The following is a 14673-nucleotide window of genomic DNA, read 5'->3' as shown; positions in this document are numbered from 1 at the left end:
ATAAAAGATTATGGAAGAAATTCTACAAATTTATTTGGCGGCGCTGATAAAATATCCTGCGACCCACCTGTGTGTCCTGATCCAGTTTTTGGGAATGAACAGACTATCTTATTAAGTTAGAAAAACATCGCTTAAAAAGTGTACGTGTAAATTATGAAATAAAAGATTTCCTGGCAGATGTATTTTGTATTATCTTTTTAATTTTGGCGAAAGTAAGTTACAAAGACAAAAATAAACTGAGTGCTTATGTACCAAATCTTTTAAAATTACAAAATGCTTTACAATGGAGGCGGGAAATACAGAACAACAGTATTCATTTCTAACAGCTTCTTCAACAGCAACACCTTTGGGACTTGCAAAATAGCAGAAGCAACCTAAGGAATACAGGACGTGTAAACCTAAAGGTCACACCCAAACCATGTGTTCTTCAACTAACATCGACCACAGGATGAATTGACAGAATGTCACTCGGGGCAGAGAGGTTGTGATTTAGTTGATAAGATTGAGTTATGAAATTTAATGACTTCTATCAGGTTGGACTCAAATAACTGGTGGCAAAAGGTGAAGGCGTCTACTCGTCGTTGTCTGTTGATTTGTAGTGATCTTCGTCGATGGTGGAGAAGATGTGGCCTTCGTTGCTCAGGAATTCAACTGCTTGCCTGTTAGAGCACAAAGAGAAATATGAATATTTTGAAGCCCTTTTTATATAAATTTCAAGCAATGCAAATAAAACTTTTCAACTTAAAACAGTCTGGGACTTCTGATTTCTGCTATCTTTACTGAAGAGGTAGCTCTTTGATAGAGAGATGATTAACTGGGTACCATTTTAAAGTTATTTTTCAAGCAAAAATACCAAACATTTGATGGTTCCAAGTTCTCAAATGTGAGAATTTGTTGCTTTTCTTGGTCTTATATTATAGTAAATTCAACATTTCAGGGTTTTGGACTCAAAACAAGACGCTGTCTGAGGTAACAGAGGGACAACAAAGAGGGAATTTAGTATTAAAAAGGCTGTAGCGTTAGATGATACCCACTTGATTTGACTAACTGCTGAAGCCTCAGAATAGCTACAGATAAACTTTAGAATATATTTTTTTATACAGAACGAGGACTGTAGTGCTTCACAAGAGATAAAAAAAGACTTTTGATGTAAAATAGTATAAAATCTTGGTCATTAGAGTTAATGCACACAAAAAAAAATACAAAACAAAATGCAATTCTTCTATTTGAGAGGTTTGACGGCAAAACTATGTTTTATGAGGAAATTAAAAATTTGACAACCTTGGTCCACACTGGTCATTTTAAACCAGGTCATCTTTACTCTTTAACCTGGACAAAAATGGCAGCTACAAGGTTCCTATAGTTGACAATAGAGGGGAGATTCTTGGAAAGTGTTTTGGGGGTTTAACATAATCTTCTGCTGCTCATGAGAGCTAGTCATTCTCTAAACAAAGTGTGTATTGCAAAACTCTCCCTTTACCACTTATCAGCAACATCCATGCACGCAACAGGTCGATTTTAACAGATAAAGCAATCCAATGGCATCAGAGAAGGCAATCTTACGACATCTGTGGTCATGCTAGCGTTAGTAAATAAACATGACTCAGAGTTATGTGTAAAAGAGAACTAAAACATTGCATTCATATTTTGAATTCAGTGTCAATGAGCCATTTCCCAAAAGTCACCATCATTATTTTAATGCTCTGCTTTTCATCTAAGGGAGAATGTTTTTGATGGTTGCAATACAGTAACTGTCTTTACTGTCCAAATTCACTAGAACACTAAAATGTAAATGTTATTTTATGGGTTATCCCTTTACAACTTAAAAGCAGAACTTCTCTTACTTTATGACAGCCATGCTCATGACGTTGAGTCTCTGCTTCAGGTCCTGAATGCTGATGCCCTGCGGCTCTGGGCAGCCTCTTATCAAGCACAGCACCTTGTGAGAAACACAATGACATAGATATTAAAAACATGCACACAGCATCAAACTGCAAATTAAAAAAGCATCCTTCAACTCATCTCATTGTGAAACCATTAATTACCTTTCTGAGTAAGCTATTCTCATCTAAGTCATAGTTCTACTGAGGAAGGGCAGCAAGTACGAAAGCAATGTGTGGTGCAACTTGTTTCTCTGAACTTTCTTTTCACATTACGCACAGAGAGAACAAATTCCAGTAGATTGGCTGAGGAGTGTTACTACACGAATGCAGGTATAAAGAAAACAGGTGCACTTTGAATCCAGACATGAGACCAAAAAAAAAAGAGAAGTTAGACTTATACTTAGATTTGCAACCAATAAGTCATAACCAAAAAATACCATGGCGCACTAATTTGCAAAAATCAATAATAAATGAGGCCTGACCTTTAATAAATGGGCTTAACGTCTACACCTTTCAACCAAACAGCAACCTATAGATTAAAGTCTAGACCTGCTCTATATGAAAAGTGTCTTGAGAAAACTTCTGTTATGATTTGATGCTATAGAATAATAAATGAATGAATTGAATCAACCTCCGGTGCTGAGAAATGAAGCCAATGCGGAAGTGCCAGAAATTGCAGTTTTTCAAATGACCACTTAAGGCTGATGTTAAAATGCCTTTACACTTTACAGCAGAAATAAACATGATTACAGTCTCTATAGCTAATATATCCGTTCTTGACAACTGTACGGCAGTGGATTTATATATAACTCACCCGTTTAAATTATATTAAGGCGTAAAGTTAGACATAATTGAGGGCGTGGCCACTTTGAGTGACAGGTGACGTACACGGTCGCTAGCTGCTAGCTGTCTCCTCTGCTACGTCACCCGGGCCCGTCTCAGCTCCACCGAAGGTCTTTTGTGGTCTCATTAATAATTCAGGGGGTTGATATTGTATGGCTTTTTTTTTTTTTTTGCATTGGTTGAAAAGTTTTAAAAGTCCAAAGTCCATAAATTAGCACAAACAGTGTCCAGTATCCAGGACACACTGGCTGGCTCTGTGCTTATCTGTATATAACAATGGAGACAATCTTTCTCAAAAGTAATGTATTCTAAAACTCTAATATCAGTATGCCATTTAGGCTCACCTGATTCTGGTTTGCGCTTAAACCGTTGTTAACCATGTCGTGAGCCCCTGCGTAGCTCCCTCTCGTGCTTTCCGTGACCGGTCGTGGTGGAGGCGTGACGTTGCTGCTCGTTCCTCCTTCTCCTCCTGCTGCTGCACCCGACTGAAAGAGAAAACAAAACTAAAATGTGGCGACATATTTCCTGGAATCACAAAAAACATCCCCAAAAATAGAAGGAAGATAGATACTTCGAAACTTGACATGAGCAAATTAGACTCCTGGTAGAAAGGCTAAAAAAAAGCAAATGTACTACATGACAACAGTGATGAAACCAGGGCCAGTATACTCTACTAGGATAATAATCGTCCAACTAACATTATTTTAGTGCTTTTCAGCTTCACATCGACGTGTTTCTGACAGCTTATCAGTATCTTCAAAGTGATGGCATGTTAATACTTGGTTGATTTCTCAGTGCTAATTTCAAACAAGGCATTCTTTAACATACTTGGTTGATTTTCTCAATACTAACTTAAACGAGGCATTCTTTAACATAGGTAGTATTTAGAAGACCTGAAAGCCAACCTGACTCCCTCACTTTGCATTTGAAACCAGCAATTATAGCCCCTTTCACACAGCCTGTTCAAGGAACGAATCTTGCGCCGTTATTCCGCCTTGCTGTTCTGCATGCACACACTAGACACCGACGCCGTTTAATGATTCGCCCCTTTTGCTGCCGTGCCATCTAAAAATCACACACTGGGGCAGCATTATACTGCCGCTGTTCCCTTCAGTGTGATCTTCTTTACAGCGGTATGGTGGAATCTGTGAGTGAAAGGGGCTAAAGAGTGCTGAGGTTTATGCTTTAGATTTCTCACCAACCTGAGGTTTGCCGAGCGCCATGTGCGCTTGAACAACCTCCATCATATGTGAGGTTATTTCATTCATGTTCTCCAGGGGCTTGACGCTGAATGCCACGACAGATCTGTGGTTCTGAGGCAGGAAGACAAAGATTCGGTCAATTTAAAACAGCTGAAATCACAGAGGAACTAATATACTATAGATAATAATAACATTACCGGAACATACAACGTTCAGAGAACTGCTCATGAAACAAGCTCATCTGCCAGCAACTTAAATGTCACGTGGCCTCCCAAGGGATCATAAAACTAAAGTTCCTCTTTGTTTCTGGGTACTGTAGAGAGGATTTAAAAACAGTGAACTCACCTGAAAGGAGCGCAGATTGCCAGAGACTTTGACATATGTGCCTGGAGGCAGGACAGTGCTGTCCACACCGGGGTCCTATATAAACCAAAACAACAGTGGTGCTAAGGGGTTTGATTTGAGTAGTTTAACAAACAAAGATATTCTACAGCTTCTGAACAAAGAAGAATAAAACGATGTTCAGTTTTCCAACAGGAATATGTTAGTGTATACTTGTGGCAGTGTGGGATTATTGCCACGGCAATTAACATTGCATGTTACATTTGGTCTTGGTCTTGATCTAAGGCCCTGTTCAGACCTGACATTAACATGTTTCTTGGGTGATTCGATCACAAGTAAACAGCCTTAAACCGTTAGTTCACACTTGGCACCCACCCTATACGCAAATAAACACGCAGACTGCATCATTTCCGTTTGCAAAGACCAAATGTGTTGTTTTTATTAACCGGCAAGAGACAGCAGTAGTAATATCCTACATATTCATGAATTCGTGTATATTTTAAGAATATATAAAAATAAGGGCTGTCAATCAATTAAAATATTTAATTGCTATTAATTGCATGATTGGCCATAGTTAATTGAGATTGAGATTAAATGTAGTGTGTTTAATGCCTGCACTGAACCAAAACTCCTTCAGTTTAATAATAAAGTTGAGAAGTGAAACCAGAAATGATAGGACAGTCGTCTGGTTAACTATGACTCACACAATCAAATGATCTCACATCCAAAAATAATCCAACTCTCAAAATGGTCCAATAACCTCCGCTGAACAGGAAACCATCCAGACTGTCGCCCTCTTGGTATTGGGTTTTATTCATCAGTCAGCGTTTTATATTTTACAGACAAATGCTTCATGCTTCTCTCACAAGTGACTAAGGTTAATACAACAGCAGAATATGTTTAAATTGTTTGTGCAAGGATAAAAGCACCGTCACTGACCTCTGTGTCTACCCACTGCTTCACATCCATGGGAGCAGTTGTCATGTCGTCGACCTTGTACTGGATGTTGGTCATGGATTTGTCTGTGCTCCTGATGATACCCACAATGGTAACCTGTGACACAGAACATGAACTGTTATCACAACAGTGAGATCAAGAATGTTAATGGCTGCATTCGGTGCATCATTTCTTGAGTTAGTACAATGATGCACCAAACAATTCATCTTTTTTCCCCCAAGAATATGAATACGCCTCCCGGAAGCAGAACAATTTATTATTACTATTATTATTGCGACGAGACGCTGCCTGGTGTGATTTTGGCGTTAACTCCCACTGTTGAGCGGGTGGAAAGTACCCACCTATTTTGACCAAAGAGAGAGAAACTTCAGTGGGAGGTTGCAACTTGCAGGCTCAATCTAATTTTGAGAATTTGTGAGCACTAATACATTTGCATAAAAGCAGAATGATCAACAAAAGTGCCTTACAGATTACTGTAGGTCCATTTTATTGTTGAAGCAAGAAGTTGATTAACTGAACCACAGAGAACTAATCCGACAACTAAGGAGGCCACTAGCGATTATTTTCATTCTTGATTGATCTGGCAATTATTTTTGGGGATTAATCATTGATTGAGAAAATGACAGATTAAAATGTAAATTTTCTTAGAACCCAAAATTATGTATTGAAATTGCTCTTTTTAATCCAACCAACAGCCCAAAACCCCAAGATATTCAGTTTACTATCAAATGGCAAAAAAAAACAAAAACTCACATTTGGGAAACTAGGAATTTTTAAATGTTTGACATTTTAGCTTGAGGAATTATTGAAACAATGAAATAAAATACCAAAATAGCTGCAGATTATTTTTCTGTCACTCGACTCTGATTAATTAACTAATCATTTCAGCTCTACCGGCAACAATTTTTTCACTTCACAAACAAAAATGCCAGACATTTTCTAGCTCTAGCTTTCAAACTGGGATTTGTTGCTTCTCTGTTTTTATACCATTGTATATTGAATATCTTTGAGCTTTGGACTGTTTGTTGGACATAAATAGGCAATTTTCTCACATTTTATTCTGCCACACCCCCCTTAAAATCTGATAACAGAAAAGAAAAGAGCAACTCTTTGTCTCGCCTGCAGCTCGTTCAGAACGTGGCAGATCGTCTTTTAACTGGTACACGTAAACGTGAGCACATCTCCCCGATTCTGGCTTCACTTCACTGGCTCCCTGTGCGTTTTAGGATTGATTTTAAGATTTTAGTATTAACATATATATCATTAAATGGGCAAGCGCCGACCTATCTCTCTATTAAAACCACATCTTTTGTCGAGGACTCTCAGATCAAAAGACCAGATGCTTCTGACTGTCCCGAGGTCGAAGTTCAGGGGTGACCAAGCCTTTGCAGTTGCAGCTCCAAAGCTCAGGAACGCTCTGCCTCCACGTGTTCGGCTGTCCCCGAAACTGCCTGTTTTTAAATCAAACCTCACAACGCACTTTTATTCCTTGGCTTTTGGCTCGGCATGAGAGTTAAGAATTTTAATCTTTTTTCCTTTCCTATGGTCTTAACGCTTTTATTATTTTAATGTCCTGTTGGTTTTAGTGTTTTATTGTGTTGTTTTTATGTTTAATTGTACAATACTTTGGTCAACTTTTGTTGTTTTTAAATAAATTTGGATTGGAATTAATAATTATTTAATCATTAATTTCAAACCATAATACAATTGGACCATTAGACACTATTGACAGTTATCTGCCACCATGTATTCCCCTGCATTGCTTCAGCTTACCTGGGAAACTTCCACATCTCCCACTCTGAAGGCCTCATCAGCCTGGGAGGCAGACATCATCTGAGACACTGTGCAGGGGATGATCTGTGTGGCACGGGTTCTCTGCAAAACACACACACAAACACACACACACACACACATAATCAGTGTTTCCATCAGTACACAGAGGTGTGTCAACAAAATGTGTAAATGGGAAAGAGGGGCTAAGCTTTTGATAAGATAAGATATTCCTTTATTAGTCTCGCAGTGGGGAAATTTGCAGTATACAGCAGCAAAGGGGATAGTGCAAAAAACAAGATGCATCAGATAACACAGTAAAAAAAGAGCTAAAAAAAGTGAACCAAAATATGAACCACATAGAAGGAAGTATAAAAATAGGAGCAGTATATACAGTATTGACAACAAACAAACTATTGACAAATTTGCACAAGTGGAAAATGATATTGCACAGTGAGAATGAATGAAATTCCACCTGAAAATATCAGGTTATTGTCAGTTTTTTGGTGTATGAGTGGTCTACTGGGAGCAGTGCTGGTTGTGGTCTACTGGGAGCAGTGCTGGTTGTGGTCTACTGGGAGCAGTGCTGGTTGTGGTCTCCTGGGAGCAGTGCTGGTTGTGGAGTCTGACAGCTGCAGGAAGGGAGGACTTGCGAAAGTGCTCCTTCACACACTTTGGGTGGAGCAGCCTGTAGCTGAAGGAGGAGTCATTCTCCATCATGGATGACAGCTTAGTCATCATCATCCTCCTCTCTCCCACCACCTCCACTGTGTGGAGGGGGCATCCCAGGACAGAGCTGGATGCCCACTCGACACAGTGGACATAGGTTGATTAACCTATTCTGTTTTTGGATATGAATGTGCAACTTAAGGGATGTTGCTGTATTGTGTTGCTCTGTATCAGTTTCAAGTGTCCAGTGGGTTTATATACAGAAAGTGGACTTCAGTACAAACCTTCTTCTCTCCTCCCTGGGAGAGAGCAGGTGATGCAAAGCCTCCTGGAGACTGAGTGTAACCTCCTCCCACTGCACTCGACTCATTGTATCCTCCTAAAACAAGCAAACAGGTTAGATAATGAGCTGTTTGTTCTCTCCATCTATAACAAGACAACAACAACAAAGAGGCAACAGCTAATCTAAGCTAACAGTTAGTCGTAGCTAGGCAACATCAACAAGCCGACCTGACCAACTTTATGAATGGACATTAAACTCACCACCCTGGTTCCACATGTTGGCTTCTTGTAATTAAGTTTAATAAAGTCTAAATCTGTAATGTTATTAACACTGTGGAGCAGAGAGACAAACAGCAGCACACACTTCTGTATACACTTCCTAGTGTCGTCCAGCGCGCCAAAACTCATATACTGCGCATGCGCGTAGCAGAAGTCCCGCGAAACCTGCTACCCAACGGATAAAATGAGAGGGTTTATTAGCCCTGGTTTTGGGATGTCAGGCAGTTTTTCCTCTCTGGATGAGTACAAATCCCGTCTTTGTGGCGGCTCTGACCCTCAATAATGGCCCTAACCATACCTTTAAGCGTCTAACTACAATTCGATTGATAGAGCTTGTTGGGGGTGGTTACACAGCCTTGGAGAAAGGTCTGCCTGACAGTCATTACTCGGGGGAAATTATTAATCACATTATGCTGCGTTCAAGTCCTGTTGGACATACTGCGTGTACCACTATATCCAAAGAGGTTATCGCTGCATCCATGGCAACTGCTGTCTGTGTGAACGATACCAACACAACACAGTTTCAAAGTCTCAATACTTGATAATATATATATTTTTTTCAGTTAGTAAACGTTAGGCTGCATAATATATTTATAAAATAACGATAGACATAATATCCTCAAGCGTTTAACAATTTCCACAACATCCCCGGGAAGTACAAGCATCACCTGAAGGCAGCATTGTTTTGCCTTATTATATGATACATTATTTAGAGTTTAACAAAAAATTAAACATAAATAAAAACATGCGTTTGAAAAAAAAAAAACATTGGTTCTGTGAATCCTTACAGGTCTACTGTAAAAATTAAAGTTTACATGCCAAAGAGGGCGGGCAACTGTAAATGTTAGCCCACTGATTTTATCTTTAGCTCACATAAAAATAGTTTGTACCCTGATTAGTGTATCTGATGCCCTTTCATGGCATTCTCAAATATGGAGCCTATAAATACATATTGTCTAGTCATTACACTGTTTCAATCTCTGAATTCAATCTTTTTAGTAGGCTATATGGTTCATAGCATCTACATGGTAGGCTGATATATTTATATTGTATTTATAGCCTAGGAAACTACAGTAGGTTTATTCTGGGCCTGCTGCCAAAAATCCGTTACTTCTCCTTTTAATTCAGAAAAATACACCCTGATGTTTGAACTAATTTATTACGCCTATATGACACGTGTAGTCTAAACTGGACTATGAGGGGTAGGTTGATAGTCTAATCTTCTTCCTGCAGCTGTCAGACTCCACAACCAGCACTGCTCCCAGTAGACTACTTACACAACAAAACAACTGACAATATCCTGATATTTTCAGGTGGAATTTCATTCATTCATTCATTCTCACTGTGCAATATCATTTTCCACTTGTGCAATGTTGTTAATAGTCTGTTTATTGTCAATACTGTATATACTGCTCCTATTTTTATACTTCCTTCTATTTAAATGGATCATATTTTGTTAAACTTTGTTTAGCTCTTTTTTTTTTTTTTTTTTTTACTGTGTTATCTGATGCATCTTGTTTTTTTGCACTATCCCCTTTGCTGCTGTACACTGCAAATTTCCCCACTGCAGGACTAATAAAGTAATATCTTATCTTATCTTAAATTTAAAAATTGAACAATAGAGGGAACAAAATATAAAGTGTAGCCTAATGCAGAAAAATCAGTAGCTATAATGGACCACCTTCAGGCCAAAGACGCGTCATGAACAGCTGTATCTTATCTTGCTTTTATAGACTTACCTCTTAAACGCGCTCTTGACTTTTGTCGGACGTTTGTTTTCTTCCAAGGGTTCAACATGTCCTCAGTAAGGTTGCTCCTATCTTGTCTGCTTGTCAAAGAGGTTGTTGCACTGTCAGGTAAGTAGTCTTGTTATATTAAATGCTTCTTGAATAACACCTAATTATAGTACAGGGACAACTTGGTGTGCGTAATTACGCATGTTTTTTATCCAGGGAACTTCTGGCACATCACAGATCTGCACTGGGACCCGACATACAAACTGAGCGATGATCCTGAACTGGTATGTGCATCAAGTGGCAAACGACCTGCAGCCAATGCTGGGAGATTTGGAGCCTATGCTTGTGACTCTCCATGGCTCCTTATAAACTCCTCTGTGTATGCCATGAAGGATATTCTGCCAGATCCAGACTTCATCGTATGGACAGGGTAGGTACACTGTTAAGAATTTCCCCAGTAAAATAACAGTAAAGAACTGGCAGCAGGGTTGCCTTTATGTTACTGTAAAATTAACATTATTATACTGTCGCTGAAATTTACAGCTTTGTACTGTTAATGAAAAATACAGTTTGAACTGTTTTTTTTTTTTATTAATTTCACAGTATTTTACAGTTAATTTACTGTTAAAAGATACATTAAATAGCTGTTTTTCACCTTTCTTTTACATTATCTGACTGATTTGTTTTAATGCACCATTTAGGTTGTGTTTTTTACATACATTTTAATAAACATTATTTTTTGACTAGATGAATAGACTTAGCAGGTTACAGACAGTATTGTATTAACAGTAAAGCACTGTTTTTAGCAATAACAGGTTAATACTGTTGAAATCCTGCTGTAAATTAACAGCAATTGTTTACAGTGTAGGTTGATTGTAACGTTTTTTTATGAATCCTGGTGGCTTGTTGAGTCCCAAGTCCATCTCTAGAGAGAGAAATGCTTGTACAGCTTTATAATGTTTTTACGAGATATGCATAGGAAGGAACACATATTGTGTGAATTGATCCACTGAAAGAATATTGCCATAGCTCCATTTGTAAATTATATTCAGACATCAGTGAACCCTCTCTAACTGTGGTGACCGAAAAATCACTTTCCCCAATCAGCATTTAATCCTGAAACTATCTATGTATTGTTTTGCTGCTCAGAGATGACACACCACATGTACCCAATGAGGATCTGGGAGAAGAAGCCGTGCTCAACATTATCAGCAACCTCACCCACATTATAAATCAGGTCTTTCCAAGTAAGTGTGAGGTCAAGAGACATCATGTGTATTTAAAGGGGACATATTATAAAAAAGTGAGATTTTCATGTATTTTTATTATAAAGCACGCTAAATAACTAAATACTGTGAAAGTATCAAAACACTCAATCCACAGGGAAATATACACAGCCCGTATTCAGAAACTCTGCATTTGAAACAAGCTGTCGGGATTTCTGTCCATTTGTGATGTCACAAATATACAATATTTAGACCCTTTAAGCAGTTTTAAACATAAACATACTAAAAGTGTCCCAGTTTATTTCCTGTTGCAGTGTATGTGCACTGCAACAGGAAATAAACTGGGAATGTCATCAGCAGACAGGAAGTACACATGGACCAAAGCTGTTGCCTAGCAACGCAATCCTGTTGCAATTCCTTCGAAATGCACTAAAACGGAGCGTTTTAGACAGACGGTAAATACAGGCATATTCGGGCAGACAGTATGAGGAAAATAAAGTTTTTTTTTAACATTACTGCATGTAAACATGTTCTAGTAGAAACACAAAATACAAGTATGAACCTGAAAATGAGCACGATATAGGACCTTTAAGGGAGAAAACATCGGAGATCAACATTTGTTGTAGTCTTGATAAACTCATGTTATTGATTAAACCTTCCTTAGACACTAAAGTGTACTCTGCCCTGGGTAACCATGACTACCACCCTAAGAGCCAGCTTCCTGGAGGCCCGAACAACATCTATACCCGAACAGCAGAGATGTGGCAAGACTGGTTGGATCCAGAGTCCCAAGGAACATTTCAAAAAGGTTGATAAGAGTCTCCTGTGATGCGTTGACATTCATTCTTTTGATATTAACACAATCGCTTTGGAATTTGAAGGCATACGCCAAATTGTGTCACGCATTTTCTGCAATATTTTTCTTTACGTAGGTGGTTATTACACAGAAAAGCTGCTGAATCGAACAGGTTTCAGGATGCTGGTCCTCAACACTAATCTCTACTATGACCAGAACAAGGTGACCCAGGACATGGACGACCCAGCGGGCCAGTTTAGCTGGGCGGACCAGGTCCTCACAGAGGCCGCCAACAACAAAGAAAAGGCAAAGCATCTTGTCTATCTGTGCATCGCAATAGGGGTTAAATTGAACTTAATGTCATGTTTGAATTACTGCTTAGAGATTAATAGAACATTCAACGAGTAATGACTAACTCATTCCTCTTTTTAACGCTGATTACCAGGGTTAACAGGAAGAATACTTTCAGTTTACATCCCCTGTATTAATAATTATCTCATGGAAAAGGTCAACTTTCACAGCCAGACACTCACTGAAATTAATGGTGCTCTAGCAAAAAGATGAATACATTAAAATAGTAGAAGTCTGTCTACTGTGAATAAAAACAGTTAATTTTTGATAACTCTAAATCGGTTTCTCTACCAGGTGTACATCATTGGCCACGTTCCCCCGGGTTTCTTTGAGAAGAAGAGAAGTAAGCCGTGGTTCACGTCTACATTCAACAAGCTATACGTGGATTTAATTCAGAAGCATCATTCAGTCATATATGGACAGTTCTTTGGTCATCATCATACCGACAGCTTCCGAATGTTCTACGACTCAGAGGGTAAGGTCAGACTGTTGGAATACTATTGCTTTTCCTTGTTTTGCACTGTGTTGGGTTTGTGTCTTTATTTTGTACTCTTTAATTTCTTGACTATGATGCACAGCGACTCTCACATTAAAAGATAACTTTGGTATTTTTCAACCTGGAAATTGGTCCAGTACTGAGGGAGAACGCAGCAGCCTCCAGCCGCTAAACGAGCTGTAATGTAATCATTGGGGGCAACCTGGTACCGTCATTTTACGTTCACTAAAAATTATTGTTTTTGCCACTGACAGGCTCATATTATTATAAGCGTCTGACAACATTATGGACCATACAGAGAAATAAAACCTTTTTCTTACCTTTCGCTTTCCGTTTGTAAATGTGTCATGTGACTTGTTGCCGGAAGAGACGACAGTGGAAATGTGAGTGAGAGTTGAAGAGAGGAGTGCCAAGGGACACCAGTGTTGTCAGAGTTTGTTGTGTTGGAGTACAGAAAGCGTAGCTTAGTGTTATTTAAAAGATTTTCAATGTCATGGCTGAATATTTCGCTGATTTCGACAATGTGGATGCGACATGAGATTTCAGATTAAGGCTTCTCTGACAGACCGGATCAAGGTCAAGAAATTTTTTTTATTTATCTGTAGGGTCCTTTCCATAATGTTGTTAATGTTTACTGGACCAATTTCAAGAATTGTTGTTCCCGTTAGTCACTTAGACACAAAAGACACGTAAAAATAGGGTCCAGGTTGAAAAATACCAAAGTTATCCTTTAAGTGTCCTGATGTTACCTTTTACCTTTTGGCACATAATACTGTGGTAACCTGAGGTGACTATCCTTCTGTTTCTACAGGGTCTCCTATCAGTACGATGTTCCTCAGCCCAGGTGTCACACCGTGGAAAACAACACTTCCTGGCGTCGTGGATGGAGCAAACAACCCTGGGATTCGTGTCTTTGAATATGACACCCAAACACTCCTGGTCAAAGTAAGTTAAGGCTGTCCGTATCCATTCACACGCGTTTAGGAGCCTTTCTAAGTTGCAATATACAGCCTCCTCTTTCTCATTACATTTGTGCAATACTGTTGGAGATACTGTCACTTGCTTTCACACACAATCCTCATTTTCATCTGTATACAGTACTATATTTCTTTTGATTGATGTCATCACTTTTTTAACTCACACTTATTGTTATTTTATCTTATCTGACATATTGTTTTTAGTGCTGAGCTGACCCGTTCTCTCATCCTCTACATTTCATTGTACCACTGAAACTGTGTTAACCTGCACATGACAAATAAAAGGGAAACTCAAACTTGTTTTGCTTGAACTCTTGAACTCACTCAGGATGTAGTGACCCATTATTTGAACCTGACGCGTGCTAACGCGGCCAACGGACGCTGGGAGAAGGAGTATCGCTTCACAGAGAGTTTCAGAGTACCAGACGCCTCCCCGGCCTCCATGCATCAGGCTCTGGAGCGCATAGCTAGTGACCGCTGCTACCTACAGAAGTACTACGAGTTCAACTCGGTCAGCTATGACCTGACAGAGTGCAACAGTGACTGCCGTGTCGACCACGTATGTGCAGCCAGAGAGGTAGACTTTGAGAGGTATGAACACTGTCTGGAGAAAGAAGGAGCAGCTGCCATTTACGGTGGGCTGCTGCCGGTCCTTTCCGTGGCTGTAAGTCTGGTGCTGGCCAATCGGTAATGATAATCTATCCATCACAGATGATGTTTAAAATATATTATTGAAGCTTCAGGGAGTCATTGGACAGAAAAACTGAAACTCAAGATAATTGTGGTCATGTAAATATTTAACAGCTAACATTACAGGATGTGTTTTCATATTTTAAATCATCTATAATGTAGGTGAGTCATGCA

At 39.1% G+C, this 14673-nt stretch overlaps 2 protein-coding genes across 3 annotated transcripts; one reads left to right on the top strand and one right to left on the bottom strand.

Moving 5' to 3' along the window:
- Positions 1–180: 180 nt before the first annotated feature.
- rpa2 (replication protein A2) lies at positions 181–10116 on the bottom strand. Of its 2 annotated transcripts, none has more exons than XM_037784836.1 (9): positions 9967–10116; positions 7951–8045; positions 7001–7102; positions 5210–5323; positions 4274–4348; positions 3929–4039; positions 3071–3211; positions 1845–1939; positions 181–659 (listed from the first exon to the last, which is right to left on the bottom strand). In XM_037784836.1, exons 1-9 carry the CDS (start codon positions 10022–10024, stop codon positions 572–574), a joined length of 879 nt encoding a protein of 292 aa, XP_037640764.1. In that variant the 5' UTR covers positions 10025–10116; the 3' UTR covers positions 181–571. The 2 variants fall into 2 exon arrangements, with proteins under 2 accessions (XP_037640764.1, XP_037640765.1); XM_037784837.1 differs by lacking the exon at positions 9967–10116 and adding an exon at positions 8210–8373.
- Positions 9977–14573, top strand: smpdl3b (sphingomyelin phosphodiesterase acid like 3B). The gene is made up of 8 exons (XM_037784833.1): positions 9977–10083; positions 10180–10393; positions 11113–11210; positions 11854–11997; positions 12122–12291; positions 12631–12811; positions 13644–13777; positions 14138–14573. Exons 1-8 carry the CDS (start codon positions 10023–10025, stop codon positions 14498–14500), a joined length of 1365 nt encoding a protein of 454 aa, XP_037640761.1. The 5' UTR covers positions 9977–10022; the 3' UTR covers positions 14501–14573.
- The last annotated feature ends 100 nt before the right edge of the window (positions 14574–14673 follow it).

Source organism: Sebastes umbrosus, chromosome 11, assembly GCF_015220745.1.
Source record: "Sebastes umbrosus isolate fSebUmb1 chromosome 11, fSebUmb1.pri, whole genome shotgun sequence".
In the NCBI taxonomy this organism is placed as follows: Eukaryota; Metazoa; Chordata; class Actinopteri; order Perciformes; family Sebastidae; genus Sebastes; species Sebastes umbrosus.
The sequence above is the reverse complement of the archived record's forward strand: the minus strand, read 5'-3'. Positions and strand labels throughout refer to the sequence as shown.